This window comes from Enhydra lutris, unplaced genomic scaffold (assembly GCF_002288905.1).
Source record: "Enhydra lutris kenyoni isolate GAN:26980312 unplaced genomic scaffold, ASM228890v2 scaffoldscaffold4, whole genome shotgun sequence".
Taxonomy (NCBI): domain Eukaryota; kingdom Metazoa; phylum Chordata; class Mammalia; order Carnivora; family Mustelidae; genus Enhydra; species Enhydra lutris.
The window spans coordinates 22,669,968-22,691,784 of record NW_019154088.1 but is presented as its reverse complement, the minus strand read 5'-3'; the positions used below and the strand labels follow the sequence as shown (position 1 = coordinate 22,691,784).

Here is a 21,817-nt window from a genome sequence, read left to right as displayed (position 1 = left end):
ACAAGGAAGATTGGGGCTGAGGTAGGGGAACAGGGGCTGCTGAGACTGAGTAGAGAAGGTGCCTAGAGGAGGGCAGGCGACGAGGTCCTCTGGATCTGACCAGGCAGTCCCAGCTCCAGCCCATCCTCTGGCCCCTCCCCGCTGCCGGCCAGAGTCACACATGTGTTTTCCTGTTTTCCATTTCGGTCCCCGTCACCCTCTGCTTTTTCTGCTCCTCGGAGTCAACAGCCGCTGCTGCTCGAGCCTTAGCCGGCTTCCCTTCCTAGCACCTTCCCCTCCCCCGCCCCCTAGGGTGCTGGTAGCCCCTCCTCCTCGCACCTGCCCAAAGGTCACGGGACAGGTAAGAGGTGGGAGAGGAGGGACTATGGGCGAGAGGGGAAGTGCTGGAGAAGGATGTAGTGAGCGTCCTGAAAACTGGCTCACTGGAGACCCAAGAGCCTGTTGTGTCTCGGTCCCAGTCCTAGTCCCGGCCCTCCCCAGGCAGAGCCCTCTGCCCAGAAGCTTCAGCCCTATGCTAATGGGAGCCCTGGCCACAGGAGTAAACAATTTCTTGTTTCACTTTTTTTTTTTTTTTTTAAGGGACTATCGTAGCCATAGTGGAATATAGAAAAACAAATGGAGAACTGGGCAGGGAGGAGCTGAGCTTCCAGCTTGGGGTGATGGGGGCATCCAGCTGAACCACAGTGTAAGTGTTTTCTGTTTCTGTTGTTAGGGGAGGCAGCACAGGCCAGTTGGAGCTAGGAAGGCAGGACATGGGGTATGTGGGGGGTAAAGTGGCTTCTCACATTTAGCACTTGAGCTTGACCCAGGAGCCAAGACCCTGGACTGCGGGCTGGTTCCTGGAGGAAGTATGCTTTGGCGTTGCCATTCATGGGTGGGTTTGGGGGCAGGGGCTTCAGTGGCTGTTGTGCTGGGCATGGCACACTGGGGGCCCTGTGCCTGTGTTCTTTGAACCCCTGAATCTGAAACTTCACCCATAGGCTGTAGGATGAGTGTGTTGTCCTGTAACTTCCACTAGGTCCTCAGAGTTGAATGCACCTCAGGCAGGAAGAAAACACGGGGTGCTGTGTATCAGGAATGCTGCTATCTTCTAGGGTTCCAGACTCCAGAAGTTTCTCCCGTAAAGCCTGGGGTGGGAGAGTCCCCTGGGAGAGGTCCTCCTGGTCCCAGGCTGCCTGAATGGTGGAAGCATTGCCTGAGAGCCAGAGTCTCCGGGAGGAACGTGAGCTGCCAAAGCCGGTGCCTTCCTGCCCACAGCCTCCGGTGCTAAGCCGTGGTTGGGGAAGGAGGGCGCATCTTTTCCCTGAAGTACTACCGCTTCTGTCGTTTGTGTAGACTGAGCAGGCTAGGGAGATTCCACTGGCAGCACTTCCTGCAGAGGCCGCTAGGTTGTGCTGTCTGCTGGAGTGTGGGTTTCACAGCCCTCCCCCGCCCCGCCCCGCCCCCTCCCCGTGGGTTTCCGTCTCAAGATTCCCTGATGTGGACTTCGCTTTCCCGCAGCGGGGGACTGAACCCTGCACGCTTCTTCCCCACCCTCCCCACGGGGTCCCCTTCCTTCGTCCATCCTTCATTTCTTGCTTTTATGTTCCATTAGGACATCCGTCCACCCCTTGGTGCCAGTAAATGTGGTCTTAAAATGGCAGGCGGGATGATGTGTTTCCGTATGTTTTTGTTTGCTAAGCAGGGGGCACCCTAGCAATAGCGTCGCTGCCAAGAGGACTTGGGTGATTGCCTCTCATCCGTGTAGACGGATGAGAAAGGGGAGGAGCAGCCGGGAAGGAGATGGACCGGCTTTTTTCGAGTCTTGAGCCTAGCCTGCAGGCTAAAGGATGGCAGAGGCTTTCTGTTTAATCTAATCACACCCTCCCCCAGGTAATTCAGGAGGGAGCGATCTGAAGTGTTTTCTTGTCTGAGGGCTAGGCCTGGCGGTGGGGCAGGTCTGAGCAGGTCGGAGCGGGTGGGAGCTGTGTGCGCGGGGGAGTTATAGCACCGGGCCGTTTTTTCCAGCTCTCTGCTGGAGAGCCTCCCCACCTCCCTCGCTAGTTTGGCATCCTGGCACTGGGTCACAGGCAAGGTTGGCTGAGATAAGGCATTTGGGTGCTTAGTGGTATGTCTGGCACCGGGTAAGTGCTCCATAAAAGACAGCTATCACTATAGGAGCATGGAGGGAGGCAGCTGGAATACACGGACAGGCTCCTCTGGAGGGATTTCCAGATATTTGTGAGGATGGCTTGGGAGAAGTATGATCTCTGGGAAGGCTGACACCAGGATATGCCTCTCTGTTAAAAAAAAAAAAAAAGAAAAAAATCTAAGGGTCTTTAATGCAAAGATACAGGGTAGAGATAAGCCCCCCCCCCCCCCCGGGGGGGGATTTTTAGAACTTCATTCTCAGGTTGTAGCGTTAGAAGGAGTGTGGGAAGGGACTGACAGATTTCAGAATGGATAGGATGTATTTCTGTTGGTGAAAGAGACCCAGAATACCAGATTGAAGTAGACTGAAGATAGAATATGTGATTTCCAAAAAAATGCTTAACTTTCTCTGTCTGTTCCGGGCCTGTCTGTCCAGGATAGCTCAGTGAAATCTTATTTCTCCATATGTTTAGGAAATTGGACTAAACTTGTATGTGGTGAAGGTGTTTATAGGAATTGATGGTTTCCTTTGAGGATGAAAGGACACAGGAGTAGGGAGGGGATGCAACCAGGGGTTTGAGTCTCATTTCTTGACCTTGTTTCCTTGGACATAGCTTGACGCTCAGCCTTGGGGTCATGGCTCAAATTTGGGGGCCCCCGAGGGGAAGTGTGCAGAGTTCCTCTCTTAGGACACCCGTCACGAGGCCACCGACTGTGGGGACTGCACTTACACTTCCTCTAATCTCAGCACAGCAACAGGCCTTTGTGGCACCCTTGCCACCTCCCTGCTTTTCTCCTAGGGCAGTGAGAGGGGAGCAGGGCTAGGGTGGGGCCCGGAGGATGGAGGGTTGTTCCTTCTCAGCCGCCAGCCCAGTCCTCTGCTCATCGCCTGAGGGCCAGCTTCCCGGGGCTGCAGAAATTGCACCCAGCGACTGTCCTTTCTGCTGGGCTGTCAGTCCCGCTGACAAAGGAGATTCCTGAGAGAGTGCCTTCTTATCACGGAAAGTGCTGAGCCAGGAGCTCCTAGCTGCCCCTTTTGCAGATGTGAAGGGCCCATGAACCTTGGACCCAGACAGTTGCTTAACCCTCCTTTCCCCCTCCCTCTCCCCCTCCACCCATCTTGACTTCTCGATTTGATTTAAATCCATAAGCATTTCGCCGGGCCTTTCCTTTTACTGCTGGCTGAAGAGGAGGAGCGGTCAGGCCACAGTTCCCAGAGGCTGTGTCTTTGTGGCTGCCGCCCAGGGGAACCTGCTAGAACCCGGGCCCAGGGTGTGAGTGTGCTTCCCTCCTCCCCCATTCCCCTCCGCCTGGCCCACCTCGCCCACCTGCTGTGCTGCTCTGCCTTGACCAGTGACTTCCTCGCCTGGGGCCTCTGGCGCTAGACCTCTCCCTTGGCAGGGCCGGAGGGCCTCTCTCTCTTCCTCCCTGCTGCTCGGTGGGGCCGACACCTGTAGACACTTCAGCGGCTTCCTCGCCTGGGCTTTGCGTCTTTGGGTGCCTTTGCGGCTTTGGGTGCCGACTCTCCAGCTGCAGCTCCTGTGTGGGGAGCTGTTATCAGCTGCCTCCAGTCACCTCGGGGTTGGGCTGTCCCTTTGGATCACCCTTCTCTCATTCATAATCTTTTGGGTGATGCGTCTCTGTTAATGTGAGGAAGTTGACAGCAGGAGGCCTGGAAGACCAGGGGCCCGGGAAAGAGGTCTGGGAAGGAAAAGCAAGGAAAAGAGACTAATCTGTCGTCTTTCTTCCAGGGTGGGTTGGGGGGTTGCCGGTACTGCTTGGTACTGCTTGGGCTGCCGACTTCACCTAAGGGTGGTTAAGAGCGGCTCCCTGAGCAGGGGGAGGGTTGTAGGTTTCCAGCAGGAGGTCCCCAGGGCCTCCCTTTAGGTTAGCTAGAGCCGGTGTCCTTGGGGGGGAGGAGAGAAGTTTGTGAGGAGAACCCAGAAAGGCTGCTTGCAAGGCTGGTTCCTCACGTTGCAGCTTCGCACAGGTGACAGGTGAGGCTGAAATTAGAGGGAAGACAGCCTGCCTGTTTGGGGGTGAGGCCAAAAAACACAGATTCAGATCATGACGGTTATACCCGGGAACTGCCAACTTGCCTTTTGTCACAGCAGATTCAGATAGAACCAGGATTTAGTTTTCTCTTCTGTAAATCTGGTGGGCAGCCCCAGCCTAATGAGGAGAAACAGCTGTTTTCTCTCTAGGAAGTGAGAGCCTTCCCTTAACAATTTAAGTTGGGGTTATTTTAATGAGCCAGATGGAGAAGAGGAGGTTAATGGGAGGTGGGAGGCCAGAGAGAGCTCTCTGAGCTTCGGCAGGGTGGGGGGGCATTGCCCATATCGACCACTGTGGGCAAGAGTTCTACGTAATTGCCAGCCCCTGATCTATATTTTTATCTTTCTTCCTTAGAAGGCGATGCCAAGAAGCTGGTGACGACTTGCTTCTCTGCCATGGCCGAGGGCGTTAAGTATGAAGTGGCCTCCCAGCGGGAGGGGGATGGCCCCCCTTCGGACGAAGCCAGCCCAGGGTCTGAGCAGGTAACGCTGAAGAAGGAGATCTCACTGCTCAATGGCGTGTGCCTCATTGTGGGGAACATGATTGGCTCGGGCATTTTTGTCTCCCCCAAGGGCGTCCTCATGTACAGTGCCTCCTTCGGCTTCTCCCTGGTCATCTGGGCTGTCGGGGGCCTTTTCTCCGTCTTTGGGGCCCTTTGTTATGCGGAATTGGGCACCACCATTAAGAAATCTGGGGCCAGCTATGCCTACATTCTCGAGGCCTTCGGGGGATTCCTTGCCTTCATCCGACTCTGGACCTCGCTCCTCATCATCGAGCCCACCAGCCAGGCCATCATTGCCATCACCTTTGCCAACTATATGGTGCAGCCCATCTTCCCGAGCTGCTTTGCCCCGTATGCTGCCGGGCGCCTGCTGGCCGCTGCCTGCATCTGTGAGTGGGGCCGGGACAGGAGGTGTGGGCTGGAGCACCTGGGCAGAGGTGGGGATGTGAGCCCAGAAAGCCAGGGAGGAGCTGGAAGGGAATGCTTCTGACAAACACTCTTGTTGTTTTTATTTTAGTAGTGTTTTTAAAGAGTTTACTTTTAAGTCATCTCTATCCCCCAATGGGGTAGAGATCCAGAGTTGAATATTCTACTGACTGAGTCAGCCAGGTGCCCCCTCTTATTATTTTTACATTCGTGTATGGTTCCTGTGAAAATTCAGATGGTAGCAATGTGTAAAAACAAGCAAAACAACAAAGAACAATTTACCTTTCCCCTGTTTTCCCATGTGAGGCCCATTAGCAGTTTGTAGGCCAGTTGTGACTTTTTCTCGTTCCTTTAAGAAGTGTGTTTTTGGGGGACGCCTGGGTGGCTCAGTTGGTTAAGCAGCTGCCTTCAGCTCAGGTCATGATCCCAGCGTCCTGGGATCGAGTCCCACATCGGGCTCCTTGCTCTGCAGGGAGCCTGCTTCTCCCTCTGCCTCTGTCTGCCTGTGCTCGCTCTCTCTCCCTCTCTCTCTCTGACAAATAAATAAATAAAATCTTTAAAAAAAAAAAAAAGTGTGTTTTTGGGGCTCCTGCGTCGCTCAGTTGTTGGTCATCTGCCTTCGGCTCAAGTCGTGGTCCTGGGGTTCTGGGATTGAGCCTGGATCGGGCTCCCAGCTGGGCTGGAAGTCTGCTTCTTCCTCTCCCACTCTCCCTGCTGGTGTTTCCTTTCTCTCTGTGTGTGTGTCTGTCAAATAAATAAGTAAAATCTTAATTTTTTAAAAAGATTTTGACAGAAAAATCTTTATTTTTAAATTTTTAAAAAAAGATTTTGATAAGAGAATCTTTTTTTTAAAAGATTTTATTTATTTATAATAAATGAGCCAACCCGAAGGCAGACACTTAATGACTGAGCCACCCAGGCGTCCCCTAAGTAAAATCTTAAAAAAAAAAAAAAAAGTGTAGTGTTTTGGTTTCTTTTGACTGATTGATTAATTTAGTAGACTCCATACCCAGCATGGAGCCCAGTGTGGGGCTTGAACTCCTGACCCTGAGATCAAGACCACAGCTATAGACCAAGAACCAGATGCTTATCTGACTGATCACCCAGGTGCCCCTCAAGAAGTGTAGTTTTGTTCTGATGTTTTTAAAAAATAGGATCATAGGGGCGCCTGGGTGGCTCAGTTGGTTAAGTGACTGCCTTCGGCTCAGGTCATGATCCTGGAGTCCCTGGATCGAGTCCCACATCGGGCTCCTTGCTCAGCAGGGAGTCTGCTTCTCCCCCTGACCCTCCACTTCTTGTGCTTTCTCTCTCAAATAAATTAAAAAACAAAAAAGGATCATAATAAACATATAATCCTACAGTTTTTTCTTCTGCGAATTTACCAGTGACATTTTCTACTTAGAGATCTGCTGTTTTAAAAAAAAGCTTCATGGCTTCCATGTAATTTCAGGGCTATGTTTCATAGCAAATCAGTCCTCTGTTAGTGGCCACTTAATGTTGGTTCCGGTTTTTCCATCGTACAGGTAATGCTTCGGTGAATATCCTGTTGCATTTGTATGAGTTTTTCTGTGGGCTAGATTCCTTTTTTTTTCCTCTTAAAAACCAGATATATTTTTGAAAGATCATGCCTACAATAAGTATATTATGTAGGGATGGAACATTAAAAAAATTGATGATCAAAAGGCACATTCTAAGAGTTTAGGAGTAGAAAGTACACAAGTGTTCTTAGAAAAGGGAAACAGGTATATTAAAGTTATTTTTTAGGTGAAGGTTTCTGTCAATTGAAGCAGTTCACATTGGCTTCTTTCTCCCCGGTCCAAAGCAGTCTTTTCTTTCTTTGGCTTCTGAGAATGTGTTTCATCTTCCGCTGTGGAGAGGTGACACATGAGAGCCACCACGGGTGCTGAGATGGCTGGGATCACGCAGCTGGTCCACCAGCTGGAATTGGAATCAGCAGTAGTAATGAGAGTTTCCGAAGGCTCGGTTGCTCTGTCGTCCGGGTGAAGTTGCCCAATGATGTACGTTTTGGACGTTCTGTAGCATCTGTAGGGTGCCCCACATCCTCAGAACTTTCGGTAGCGTCCCCTTCGACTTGTTCCCTTAACCTTTCTTCCCCAGAATCAGCCAGATTCTCTTGCTGTGGTTGTGCTTCTGGGTCCCTTCCAGGGTGTAGCACTCGACAGTCTGGTCTAACTGTTCGGCCATTTCGGAAGGCGGCAAGCCTTAGGCTGTGTAGATACCGGCGGAGCCGGGAGAAGCAGAGTGCGCATCTGAGCTAGCCGGGCCCAGGACGGCGTTCCCAGGGCTCCTGCTCCCTGCCAGAGCAGGACGGTCTGCCCCATGGAGCTGACCTCTCCTGCCTTTTTTTTTTTTTTTTTTTTTTAAAGATTTTATTTATTTATCAGAGGGACAGGAATAGGGAGAGGCAAGGAGCCAGATGTGGGACTCGATCCCGGAACCCTGAGATCATGACCTGAGCAGAAGGCAGATGCTTAACCGACTGAGCCACCCAGGCGCCCTGTGGTCCAGATTCTTTCAGTCTCCCTTGACTTTTGCTGTGTCTCATAAATCATGCATGTAAGCCGGTACAGTCAGCAAAGCCACATTGGAGGTACAGAGAAGCTGATCCTCTGTAGCCGCATCCCTCAGGTGCCTCTGTTCTGGCCCTCCTTGCCTGAAACCTTGGAGACCCTTTCCATGCCGCAGCTGTGTTCGGAAAGTCAGAGCTGCTGTCATTTCAAGGAGTGACTACCCAGCAGCAGCAGCTGTGGGGTGCAGTCCTTTGGTACCGGGTGCAGTTGCCTATCCAGCCAGCCTCAGGTTTTTCCACTGCTTCGTCTTACTCCTCAGCTTCCCCCAGCCTCCCTGCTTTCACTGTTGTGGAGATGTGGGTGTCTCTGGGGCACCCCCGTGCTTTGTGTGTCCATGTGTGTGTGGCTTAGACTCCTCTTTGTGTATCCTCGTGTAGGGGGATGTTTGTCCTGCGTGGGAACAGTCAGGGAGGGTGGAAGGCACTGCCTCTGTTACAAGAAGGAGGTTCTCCCTTGAGGTCCTAAATGTGTTCTGTAATTTCTCTTGCATCATCTACAGATGATCTGGTAGGTTGACTTACTGGTGAAACTAATTTTAGATCTGTCAGGCTTGAAGTGCCCTCAGATGTGGGTATACAGTACATATCTTGTGTGGTGTAAGGATTATTCCATCTAAGTAAAATTTCCAAGATGGCTACATCCGTTTAAGCCTTAGAATCCTATTATGTTAATCATGTTTTTTGCAGCCTCTTTTAAAACCAGCGATATGTCTGCTTGCCTTCCTAACTTGACATTTCTTTTGATGACTCAGAGTCACCATTGAGCATCTCAATTCTTGTATCACTGTGAGGGCTTCCCAGGCCACTGGGGTGACGGAGTATGTTGTCTCAGTGGCTTCAGAGTGCTGGCCTAACTTGAGTTCATCAGGTTTCATTCTCTATGGTTTTGATCTGTGTCAAAACGGCTGTCATCTGACAGCTGCTCCTGGCTTTTGGCATCACAGCTACCTCTGTCTGTCACCCCCTTTTAATTTGCTGCATCTACCTGGGGAACAGAGATGTCCTCAAACTGGTACACCCTTGTAAGAAGATGCGCGGAGTAGCCGTGGTTATGATTAGTCTGCAGAGCTCCTCGGTTAATGAAAGACACAGTTGTGTGCGCAGGTTTATGGCATATATTGGACACGACTCTGGTAGAATGACAAGTGCACCAGACTTGTGTTTGTGGCTGGGCTCAAGACCCATGTGACCCTGGGTGAGATGCAGTTACTGTTGTATTCCAGGCTGCTGTGTGGATGAAGTGAGATTCAGTGAAAACCATAAATTATGACTCAAGTCCAAAGTATTGGTGAGGATTGTGTTTGAAATGACTCTCTCAGCTGCTTCTAGGACTTTGTTCTGTCTTTAATAACTTCCGGGGAACTTAGAGATCTGGAAGAAGGTTCAGAAGGGCAGCCAAGATTGTAAGAAAGAATTAGGGACATATGATTCATGAGTTTCTCCCTCCAGCCATTGTCTAATGAGCTCCCAGTACATGTCAGGTACAGGGACCTGGGAGGACGTTCTGTCCATGTACCACCTATGCAGTGGTCTGTCGTTTATCTAATCATAGCCATTCAGGAGAAAGCCAGGAGGTAGGCCTAGAAGCAGCCAAGAAAGAGAGTAATTTTAAACATAATAATCATCAATATGTTACACTATTATGTACCGAGCCCTCCCTCAAACATAGGTCTGGTGCACTTGTCACTCTGCTAGAGTTGTCAAATATATGCCAGCAGTTTACGCACAAAGTAAGGACAGGCTAAATCTTCAAATTCAGCAAGAGAAGGAGTTTACTATAGAACATTTCCTTCATTCAGGGCTCATTTAGGGTCTGCTATGTGCTGATTATTCCACCTAGTGCTGGGAAACAGAAGAAAAAGGTGTGGCTCTTGCCATCCAAGAACTCCTAGTCGAGGTGGGAGACAGATATGTTGACCAATAATTGTCGTGCAGTATAGTAAGTGTGGGGATAGAGGCACCATGGGAGTGAGCAGGACAGCTTTCTTCCTGTGGGGAAGAGAGCTTAGGAAGACGTCACAGAGACCATGATGTCTAAACCGTTTTGGAAAGATCTGCAGCTGTCTCCTGCAACAATTCTCACAGAAGGAACTGCATGTGAAAAGGTGTGGAGGTGCAGAAAGGCATGGAATGTTCAGGGAATTCCCTGTTGTTGGTATGGCTGGAATGCGGGGTGGGAGCCGGTGAGAAGGTGGAGACTGGAAATGTAGCCCAGGGCCAGCTCCAGGACTGGTTTATACAGTGCCTAAACAGGTTAGACTTTACATAGAAAGTCGGTGGTGGTGGTAGGGGGGCGCTGTTGGTTGTAAGAGGGGAAGCAAAATTGGAATAACTTGGGAGAAGAACTCTGGTGGCCACGTGGAGTGTTTTTGGCAAGTGTGAGAAGGTGGGCAGACCGGTTCAGGGAGCTGAAACCTGAGTCCACATGAAGGATAGTGAGGCCTGCGCTGTGGGAAAGGACTTTGGACCAGAGATGGGGGATGGATAAGGAAATAGTTATAAGGTGGAATTTCTAGGACTTTTGGATGGGGGTGAGTGGGGGAGCTCTCAGAGGTGATGCTAAGGGTTGAGGCTTGGACAGGTGGGCAGTGATGGGGCCTCCATCTAAAACAGGGAAGGTGAGCCAAGGGATGAGCAGAGAGGCTTCAGGCGTCTGCTGGGAGGCATATGGGGCCCTTCCCTGAGCAGTGCCTTCCTTGGGTCTTCACGACCCAGAATTGGTCATTTTCCCATCCACGGAGTCCTGCTTACCTAAAAAAGAAACTGATGGCAAACGATGTTGCCAGTCTATGACCATACAGTGATGAGCGTACATGTGAAATTTCTAATGACCAGGTGGTGTGTATTTGCTCTCCAGGCTTCCTAATACCATAGCCCCTAGGAAACCTATCGAGTCGTCAGGGAATTGCCTGCAGGGCATGGAATCAGAACAAAGGAAGAAAGTTTTGATCATGGGAGAAAAATTTACTGAACGTGATGGGCTCTGTAGAATGTGGAGTTGAGAGGTGGAGCAGGGAACTCATGGTGTGGTGGTGGAGATCAGCAAAAGTCGTCAATGAAACCTAAGATCTACGGTCAGACAGTGCTGGGAGGGCGTGGAGAATGCCTTCCTCAGGAGATGTCTGCTTGCAGCAGTGAAGGATGAAATGGAGGCCTGGCGTGGCTGGAGTGCCCGCGCAGCATGGCCTGTGAGGCCTGCTCCATCTCTCTTCTCTCTGACCTCTCTCTTCCAGCTACACCAGCCCTCTTGCTTTTCTTCCACTTTGCCTGGCCTGTTCCTGCTTCAGGGGTTTTGTACTTTGTCTTTCCTTCTGCTGGGAAGTCTCTTTCCCCAGATACCTTCGGAGCCTACCCCAGCCCCCACTCCATTCATGTCTTTGTACAGATATTACCTCACCGGAGACTCAGCCTGTCTAAAGTGGTGGCTCTCAGTTTCCCAGCCTGTTTAGTTTTCCTTTATAGCCCTTGTTACCACCTGACAGTAAATATTTACTTGCTTATTGTCTGTCTTTCCCGCTAGAATGTAAACCCCAGAAGAATAAGTGCTTTGTTTTGCTCGCTGCTGAGTCTCCGGCATCTAGAACAGTGCCTGATCTGCTGGGTACTCAGTAAAATTGTTGAATGAAGGCTCAAGAACATTCTCGGCACAGGGATGGAAAGGATAGGCAGTGTAAAGCACAAAGGGGAGAAAAAGTATGGGGTGTGGGGTGTGTGGGGGCGATTGTGGGGATGTGAGTGGACAAAGGGAGGCAAGGGGCTAGAGCATGAGGCAAATAAATGTTCCTAGAGAGTTTAGGTTTTACCCTAAAGCATCTGAGGAGCGACTGAGGGGTTTTAAGCAGGGGAACAGTGTAGCTGTGGTGGGATATCAGAGCAAGGCTGGTGGCAGAGACACAGATTAGGGAGCTCTGTGGCAATCCAGGCAGGAAGTGACAAAAGCCTGAACTAGAGCCGTGGAGTGGGAGTGTGACTGCTTAGGAGGTGATGTCTCCAGGAAAGGAGAGGGAGGGGAGCAGATTAGAAGGCATAATCAGTATAACCAATAATACTCATTTGGATGTCCAGTGTGGGAGAGAGGTAGGTGAGGAGGAAAATATTCAGCAGTCTGTAAATTCTGAGCTACAGGGGCTGAGCCTGTCTCAGGAGTCCCTGTATCCCCACCAAAGAAACAAAGAGAGGAGCTTGATAAAGATTGCTTGAATGAGCTGGGGTTTCTGGTTTGCGCGATTGGTAGGTGGTGGCATCATTTATGGGGGTGGGGAAGATGGAATCATGTTGAGTTTGAAATTTATTTGTAGGATAGTAGGTGGATTTGCCCATTTGGAGCTCAGGAAGGAGATGGGGCCAGAGATTGGCAAGTGCTTCGTGACTGTTGGATGTTCCTTTTCCCAGCACTACCCTTTGTCTTTATGGAGCTCTTGGGGTGTGTGTGTGTGTGTGTGTGTGTGTGTGTGTACGTGCATGTGCATGAGCACGCTGGGGGTGGGGCAGGATGGGCAGCCCAATACAAGATTACAGTGGATTATGATGAGTGTTTTGATTCCTTAGGCACAGGGGCCACAGGAGGAGACCTATGCTAGCCGCAGAGTTTAGAAACTCTTCATAAGGAAGTTTAAGCTGACACCTACATGAATGATGAATTAACCAAGAGTAGATAGGATAGAGGAGCATCTCAGGCAGGAAGAACAGAATGTATGAAAATTTGAAGACAAGAATTTTTTTTAGAGATTTAATTTATTTATTTGACAGATCACAAGTAGGCAGAGAGAGAGGGGGAGCCTGTTGCAGAATCCCAGGACCCTGAGACCATGACCTGAGCTGAACGCAGAGGCTTAACCCACTGAGGCATCCAGGCGCCCCAAGAAGAACATTTTTGAGACTCTTTTCAATAAAGGAGTTCAGGGTGGGCTTCAATATTGAGTTTAAGGGGGGCACCTGGGTGGTTCAGTGGGTTAAGCCTCTGCCATGGGCTCAGGTCATGATCTCAGGGTCCTGGGATTGAGCCCCGCATCTGGCTCCCTGCTCAGTGGGGAGCCTGCTTCTTCCTCTCCCTCTGCCCCTCCCCCTGCTTGTGTTTCTTCTCCCACTGTGTCTTTCTCTGTCGAACAAATAAAATCTTAAAAAAAAAAATACTGAATTTAAGGTAGGAAAAGTTGAGAGCTGGCTTACAGAGAGTTAGGTGGAAATGGTAGGACAGGTTGTTCAGGACTTTATAAACCATTCTAGTTATTATTGTTATATAACAAGCCACTTAAAACTTAGTGGCATAGACTAACAGCCATTTCATTCATTCATTCATTTTTAAAGTAATATCTCCATACCCAGAGTGGGGCTTGAACTCACAACACTGAGATTCAGAGTCATGTGTTCTACCATCTGAGCTAGCCAGGTGCCCCACAGCCATTTTATTCTTTTATGGTTTCTATAGCTCAGGAATTTGGGAGGGTTAAGTGGGGGCAGTGCTGCTGGCTCGGGGTCTTATGTGGCTGTAGTCAGATAGTGGCAGGAGCTAGAGCAAGGAGGCGCTGAAGAAGATGGGGACTAGCTGGGCATCTTTTTCTCTTCAAGTTGTGCTGGGTGTGTCTTTCCATGGAGTCTCTCCCTATGGACTGTGTTGAGTTTCCTCACATAATGGCAGCTCCAGAGCAATCAAACTCTTTACTTGGCAGCCGAAGACTTCAAGAATGAGTATGTCAGCAACGGAAGGAGAAGCTACACTGCCTTTTATGATCTAGCCTCTGAAATCACAGGGCGTGCCTCCTGCTGTACCCTGTAGGTAGAAACATTCACAGAAGACCACCCGTTCCTGAGAGAAGAGGCACAGACCCTATCTCTGGATGGTCAGAGTGTTAAAGTCACATTGTATGAAAAGCATTTGGGTTGGGAGATCTTGTTGAGACATCTTTGGAAGATACAATCTGTTGCACAGACCATATTAAGGAGTTTGGTGGGCTTTCTCCTAAGGCAATGAAAAACCTCTTTAGGTTGTAAAACAGAAGAGTGACTTGCATCATTTGTGATTTAGATCTTAGAATTTGTGATTTTTGTTTTTTAATTATTTTTTGTTTTTGTTTTTTAATATTTATTTGTGGGTGAGCGAGAGAAAGAGCACAAGCAGGGGGAGCAGCAGGCAGAGGGAGAAGCAGATTCCCTGCGGAGCAAGGAGCCCAGTGTGGGACTCCATCCCAGGACCCTGGGTTCATGAACTGAGCAATGGCAGATGCTTAACTGACTGAGCCTCCCATGAATCCTGAAAATGTGGTTTCTAGAAAGGTTATTCCAGAGAGCCTGGGTGGCTCAGTTGGTTGAGTGACTGCCTTTGGCTTGGGTCATGATCTCAGGGTCCTGGGATAGAGCCCCATATTGGGCTCCCCCTGCTCTGCGGGGAGCTTGCTTCTCCTTCTCCTTCTGCCTCCCCCCTGCTTGTGCTCTCCGTCAAATAAATAAATGAAATATTAAAAAAAGAAAAGGTTATTCCAACTTCAGTTTGCAAAAAAGCAGGGAGACCAGTTTGGAAGCTGTTACCATGATCCCAGTGATGGTGGCTTGGATTAGAGTCATGGGATGAGAGAAGAGGAGACTGATTTAAGACTTGGCTACTAATTAGATATGGGTAGAAGCTGAGGAGGATAAGATGGCCAGGTTTCTGGCTTAGGCAACTGGACGGATGGAGCTGCCAGTTACAGGGAGTAAGACTGGAGGAGAAATAGGTTGAGAGAAATTGATAGGGTCTGTTTGGGATAGGTTGAGTTTGCTCCTTCTGATGTCCAGTAGGTGGTTGGATATTCATACATATCTGAAATCCCGATAGGTGGGCTGGTGATACACTTTTGGGAATCAGCAGCGTAGAGATGGTCATTGAAGTCAGCAGATGAGATGATCTTGGGACAGGTTGTAGCAAGAGAGAAGGAAAGAGCTTAGGATAGCATTCTCAGGAATGCCAAGATTGAGGGAGAAATACTCTGCAAAAAGGAGAAGAAGCATCTAGAGACATAAGGGGGAAATGGGATACGGTGAGTAGAAGAGAGCAATTTGAGGAGGAGCTGGTGGCCAGCAGTGTGCAGTCTAAGAGGCCAAGCTAGGTATGGAGGGCATTGGCTTGGATTTATCCCCAGGTCACTGTGACGCTGCAGAGAGAAATTTCAGGGCAGTGAGGGTATTAGAGTCAGATTTCAGAGCGATTGTTCATTTATCCAGTGAAATCTGAGTGTCTGCTATGTGCCTACCTCTGAGCTAGGCCCTTGGGTTCCGAGGATGATGGTTCCCCAGTCTGCTCTCATGTGGCTCCCAGTTGCTGGATGAAACTGTTACATGAAGCATTCTATGGTGGTGTTGCTAGTGTGGGGATGTGGGAGCCCAAAGCAGGGGCAGCGTGCCCAAGGGTGGTGGGTTTATGCTCGAAAGTAGCCTTTGTGGAGGAATTGTTAAGATAAGGCATGGAATGTCATTTGGAATTGGCAAGCAGGAGGTCAAGGGAAACCGTCTTTAGTTGGAGTGGTGGAGTGGCTGTTAGTCGAGAGAAGGGGAGAGAATCTAGAGGTACCATCCAGAAGGCTGAATCTGAAGACAGGAGGGATGGTTGTTAGTGGGAGGGATCAAGGTTGAGGGAAGAATTTATGGGAAAGACTTAAGTCTGCCTTAGGTGGGTTTGGGGGTATATTTCTGGAAAAGTTGGATGAGATATCCTTAACAAGAAGGTCTTGCCCGTGGTTGGAATGCTTGTGGGCCCTGAGTCAGCATTTCTCTCCCTTGACCAGTGTAGAGGTTGCCCTCATCCCTTCAGGAGGCAGCAGTGTGTGGTGGGGAAGAGGGTGGCATCAGGGCAGATTTATTAGTCTCAGGTTCCTCATCTGTCAAACTGGGTCTCTGTCTCATAGAGGCATGATTTACATTTTTGCCATACTTGCCTCCTTTTCTATTCAAACGGTGGCCTTTTCAAGCAGATGGAGTTTCTGCTGCTGTCATGGTGGCTCACTGTCCTTTTCTAGGTATAGTCTTCCTTTTCAGCAGCTGATGAACTCCAGCCGTGGATAGGCTAGTGTTGCTACTAGACCTTGAAGTCATTTACTGATTATTGCTTAAGTTTTTTTCTACACGTGGCTGACTTCACTCATTGCTGATTTCATTGTCAGGGGAATCACGTGCTGTCCTCTCTGTCAGGAATTTGTCCTCTCCTCTGTCCTCCCCCAGCCCTAGCACCCTCCTCTGTGTGCTCAGTCCAGGTAACACAGTGGTCCTGGTACCCACTTGCACCTGCTTCACTGCCCCAGACTGGATGTGGTGCCACACACTGACTTTCAGAGCACCCAGTTCTTACCCATATTCACTTTTCTGTGAAGGCTGGGGACTGGGCCTGTACAGGGCCTGGAGCACAGCCGATGCTCATTACGTGTTGGCTGGCTGCACAAATGAATGAGTGAATGGATTAGGAGTTCTGAAGGAACCTTGCTGTCCTGGTTACCGTTGGGGTGCCTGGGTGGCTCAGTGGGTTAAGCGTCTGCGTTCAGTTCAGGTCTTGATCCCAGGGTCCTGGGATGGAGCCCCACTTTGGGCTCCTTGCTGTTCAGGGAGTCTGCTGCTCCCTCTCCCTCTGCCTGCTGATCTCCCTCTTTGTGCGCTCTATCTCAAATAAATAAAATCTTAAAAAAAAAAAAAAAAAGGTTACTTCCTAACCAGAGAGGTATGCGGATGGACCCTCCTGAAGCCAGTTATTCTGGAATCTCAGGGTTCTTTGAGGATTGGTCCAGTTTCTGCAGCCAGAAGGCCCAACACCCCAGGGAGACGTCATCCCACATTCTTGCATGCAAATGGGGAGGCACATAGTGTTCTGGAATGTATACAGGCTGTGGAGGCGGCCACGGACTGAGCGGCCTCCGTTTTCTCTATCATAAGATAAAGACAATCGGCCTGCTCTGTGCGATTAAGTTAGATGATCTGTGAGAATGTAAGTGACCTAACATTTTATTGTCAGTCACAAATGGTCTCTCCTGCTGCAAATTCTTCAGTCATGTGCATCTTATTAATTCAGTCACAGGTGTCTTACTAATTTCCGGATACTTTCTACATTGTCTTTGGATGACCTAGGAGCTGTTTTAGGTTTACAGAGATCAGAAGGGAGGGCTGAGACCCTTCTTCCTCTTTGCCGGGGAGGCAGAACTTTTCTCTTGATGGAGGCGGGGCTGGGTGTCCAGAAGTCTCACTCCAGCTTCCCCTTTCACTAATGGGATATTTTTCATCCTGGGTTCTCACAGGCGGTCTGTCCGCGCTGTACCCGTCAGCCAGCAACATCTGTTCAGGCTCCTGTGAACAGAGCGCTGGTCTTTAGGGATCAGGCAGAATCTTCACGTCCCTGACGCTTGACCCTAGTGGCTCCATCACGTCCCTGATGCTTGACCCTAGTGGCTTGCATGGAGCAGGTCCTTCGGCAAATGGCCACTGGATGGATGAATGGGAAATAGGCCTCCAGCTGCAGCTTGGCCGAGAAGGGCATTGCGTGCTTTGGGCCCTCGGGGCGGGGGGGGGGGGGGGTTTCGGCTGACGGCGGGGGGGACTATGGGGGGGGGGCGGGGGGGGGGGCTGGGCTGACGGCTGGGGTGACTATGGGAGCAGGGCACAGGGGAGGGCAGATGCTCCTCCTGAGTCTCCCAGAGCTGCCTGTGGGCTATAGAGGACTTCTGATCTCAGCGTGTTTGTCTGAGAGCTTTGGCCATGGGTCCCTGTGGAGCTCCTTCTGATACCAGATGACTGACTTCATGTACTTGGGGCTAATGAAGTGGAACAGCCAGGTGCTGGGCCCCCAACTGATTTTTGCCCTTTGAACTTTCTCCCTGGAAGCTGATTACTTTCCCAGAGGAGTTTTCTCAAGAGCCACTTTAGGTTGGAGGTGAGGAAGCTTACATTTCATGTCCCATATTCACAGCAACAAACAGGCTGGGGTCAGATCCTAGGGTTCTTTGTTACGGGGTCGGTGTAAACTTTGGCACAACCTTAGCAGCAGTGAGAGGGTAGAACTCTGTGTTGGTCTGATTCCCAAGGCTCTTCAGGGGTTCACTCTTGGTCTCCTCCTTTTTCTGTTTTCTTTCTCTCTGCCTCAGAAGAGACTGAGGGGATAACCTAAAGGGGACTGGGGAAGGAGCTGGGGACATTGGGTCCCCACCCTGGCTGTACATTGGAATCACCTCAGAATTTAGAAAAATGCTAATGGCCCCTTCCCCTCCCACCTGTTTCTCCAACCAAATAAATCCAAACCGCTGATTAGAAGAATGGGAATTGGGGATGCCTGGGTGTCTCAGTCATCTAAGTGTCTGCCTTCGGCTTGGGTCATGATCCTGGGGTCCTGGGATCGAGTCCTGTGTCGGGGCTCTCTGCTCAGCAGGGAACCTCCTTCTCGCTCTTCCTCTGCTGTGCCTTGTGTTCATGCTCTCTCTCTGTCCCTCTCTCTCTCTCTCTCTCTGACAAATCTTAAAAAAAAGGAAATTGGCTTGGAGAATGAGAATTGGGGAAAAGTTGCCGCTGAGAACTGATGGGGACCTTGGAAAGAAAGGTTCTCAGTTGGCACTGTCCTTTAGAATTATGTGGGGAGCGGGGAGCTTCAGGAACGTGCTCATGCCTGGGCTCTACCCCAGAGTTGCTGACTTCTTTGTCCAGGGCAGGCCGGAGCCCTGGACTTCGTTAATGCTTGTCAAGTGATGCCACTGTGCAGCCTGGATAGAGGGGCTCTGCATTAAGTGAAGGGCTTGGGCTTGTTCTGCTCAAGGTGGTTCTGTAGGTGATGATTTCACTTAGTGAATGCCTTTACCGAGCACATCCAAAGCAGGTAGGTCATCAGACTCCTCCAGAAAACCCTGTCTCAGGCCTCCTGCAGTAGAACTGCTGGGTTGGAGCCCTGAAGCTTTAACATTCCCCGGGTGATTCTGACGCTCACTCAGGCTTGGGGTCCTGTTTCTGAGGACCCGAACTGGACCTGGATGAGCAAACCAAGAAGGAGCTGATGGACAAGGGCTAGCCAGCTTTGAGAAGGGAGCAAATAGTGTGGCTTAATAGAAGGGCTTCCTGGTGCAGACTGCCTGCTCCCTCCTTCAGAGTGGTGCAGAGCTATGGCGACCGACATGCTGTCTGAGTTCTAGGAGGCAGAGAAGGAGGCCCCCGGTCTGGTGACCCATAGGGTTTATGCTTGGCTTGTCTTCTTGCCACATGCTTTCACCCATGCTGAGTGAGCAGAATGGTTCTGTAGCCTGAAAGGTAAAAGAATTTGAGGACCATCTGTCTGGGACCTATAACAGCACCTAGGAAGGGTGGAAGAAACAACACATCAAGGAAGCCAGGAAGAAAAAAGTGTGTGTGTGTGTGTGTGTGTGTGTGTGTGTGTGTGTGTGTGTGTTTAAGAGTTTATTTGACAGAGAGAGAGATAGAGAGGGAATACAAGTAGGGGGAATGGGAAAGGGAGAAGCAGGCCTCCCAGTGAGCAGGGAACCTGATGTGGGTCCTGATCCAGGACTTTGGAATTAGGACCTGAGTGGAAGGTAGGTACTTAACTACCCAGCCACTCAGGCACCCCAAGAAAAATGATTTTTATGGTGTAGAGAGTATCCTAACCCAGCATGAGACAGCACAGACAGACATACAGCAGAGAAAGGGAGGAAAGACTTGAAATTTGTAGGGTTAGGCAACAGACCCGAAGCTTTTTCAGAGAGCTTACATGTGGTTGTTCTGAGGAAATGACAGCGATAGAACGTTCTGGAGACATCTGGGTACAGCAGGCCTGAGCAAACCAGTTAAGAGGCTCGGCGGCTCCCCAAAGGCTGTGACTCTGACTGTATGTAGACCAGCCTAATGCAGAGACATGCAGTTTTCCCTGGAGCAACATACCACAAAGCTTGCTCGAGTCAGTTAAGCCCACCGATGGCTATCCTTTTGCTGTCCTTTGGGTTGAATGATGTCACCACCAGTCAGAAGATACCTGAGGTATGTCTCTGGTAACTTTGAAGTTCAAGATAGAGAACTGAGTGGGAGGTAGCATCTTCATGTCTGTCCATTGAAGGCTGTGTATATGAAAGCAAAAAGAGAACCTAGGACAGAGTCCCCCACTGTGAATGCTAAGATAGCAGAAGGCTAAACTCTGGCAAGGGATAGAGCAGATTTCATAGAGACTGGGGGAGAGATGTTTAATACAGCTTTCACCTGAAATTTTAGAGGAAAGGAGAAAAATGCACAGATGAAAGTATAAATCTGGGTATTCTGGAGGCTGTGAGGAATTATAGGGAAGAATAAAGGTGGAAAAGTTGCTGAGTAATGCATTTGGAAAAACAGGGTAGAAGATTGGGAATGATGCTTTTGGACTCCTATAAACATTAAATAAGGCCAATAAACATTTGCTTTTTACTTTTATTTGCAAAGGGGAAAGAATTTCCTATTTGATTAGAATATGACCGGGAAAGCCTATATACCTTGTTGAGAAATGGCGGGTTTCCTAGAAAAGCTGAGACTGATGTGGTGTGTCAGAGAGAGCTTTGCCTGTATCAAGATCTGCTGTAGAATGAGATGATGCTTGCTCCTTCTGGGCAAGGTCGAGTTTTGATTCTTTGGATTGCAGTGAGAGGGAAATTTCAGTACTCCAAGATACAGAGACCTGTCAAAGGATTTTACTTCCCCGTTTTTTCATTCTGACAAATGCAGTGAACAGTCCCACCCTGTGCTGCCTCGGGCTCTCTGCCTGCAGATGGATTTCTTCTTACAGCTAAATAGAAGTCTTTCTTCTCTCACCCCGGGCCTCACAGATATGTGGCCCATCTCTTAGGGAACAAAGACACTAGCCTCTGTTAATCTGTCCGCTTACCTGGGGAAGAATTATTACATGGTGCTGTCAGAGACTCTCAGGTTCCAGTTGGGGAATTTTCCTGAAGGTCTCCTATAGCAGTAGTGCATGGAAATAAATTCCCATCCTACGGGAAGAAGCATGGTGGAGAGAACAAGAGGATAAAAGCAAAAAGAAGGAGGAATGATGTGATTGTAGGTATAAACTGCACACCATCGGATCAGAGGGAGGACAAATAGTTTGCTTTCCTAAAAATCACGACAAAATTTGTACAAAAGGGAAAATAAGGCAGTGATGGAAGTCTCTACTCCTTGAGCATTTTTTGCTAAAATCCTTTTCATTCCATTAGAAGCAGTACCTCTATAATTAAAAAAAAAAGTTTATTATAAAACAGTTCAAACATACAAAAATAGAGTGAATAATGTGATGAACTCCCAGGGTTCAAGCACCAGCATGAATGATTAATCACCCTTGTTTTATCTATACTCCAACCACCCCCTCCCCTTATCCCACTAGATTATTTAAAGCAAATCCAAGACATTATACAATTTAACCTGTAAAGGCTTCAGTATGAATCGCTAAAGGATAAGGATGTTGCTATTGTTTTAGTATTATTAATTTAACATAACCAGGGGAAATGTGAGATCCTTGTGTGAAGGTGACTCTGCGTACCCAGAGTTTGTACCTCCCAGAAGAAGAAATCGTGTATTTCCTCAGAAATACACTCTAAATTTGGGCAGAGATTGCAGAAAAGTTCAGGGAAAACAATTTATAATCTCGTAGCTAGGGACTAAAAAAAAAAAAAAAAATGGACCAGTAGCTTCTCCGAATGAAATTTTCACCTATTTTATCAGAATTCTCTTATTTAGGAAGAGGAGAACCATGTGAACAAACTGGTGACTGAAGCTTTTTGATAAACTTAGATTTTTAGAAACAAGATCCATAAGAGATGGTGAGAGGCGGTATAATGAGGACTAAATGCAGGAGTGACCCAGAACTGTGAGAAGAACATCCGAAGGTCGGTGCCCAGCATCAGCCTAGATCTGTAGAACCGACTGCAGAGGATAAAAAGCTCTAGAAGCAACAGAGTGAGAACAGTAAGGGCAGTTAGTTCTGTAACAACAGATGGTGGAGAGAAAGGAGAAGGCTATAGTCCCATTTTCCTATCGTTGCGTAGCAGAAAGATTGCTAACCTAGTAAAGAGTCAGTAAAAAGATCCAGGTCAACAAAAAAACCAAGACCAGGAGAACTGAGGAGATAGTAATAAAGCATGGCATTGCTTTAAGTGTTCCTAACTATC

General features: G+C 49.2%; 1 protein-coding gene and 1 pseudogene across 1 annotated transcript in view; one reads left to right on the top strand and one right to left on the bottom strand.

Annotated features, from left to right (window-relative positions):
- Positions 1-21,817, top strand: part of LOC111158429 (solute carrier family 7 member 7) — an 87,055-nt gene that overhangs the window by 51,201 nt on the left and 14,037 nt on the right. The window contains 1 exon segment of the mRNA XM_022520441.1: positions 4,540-5,076. Within this exon segment, the coding sequence (XP_022376149.1) occupies positions 4,540-5,076 (537 nt within the window).
- On the bottom strand, positions 6,874-7,318 carry LOC111159023 (annotated as a pseudogene).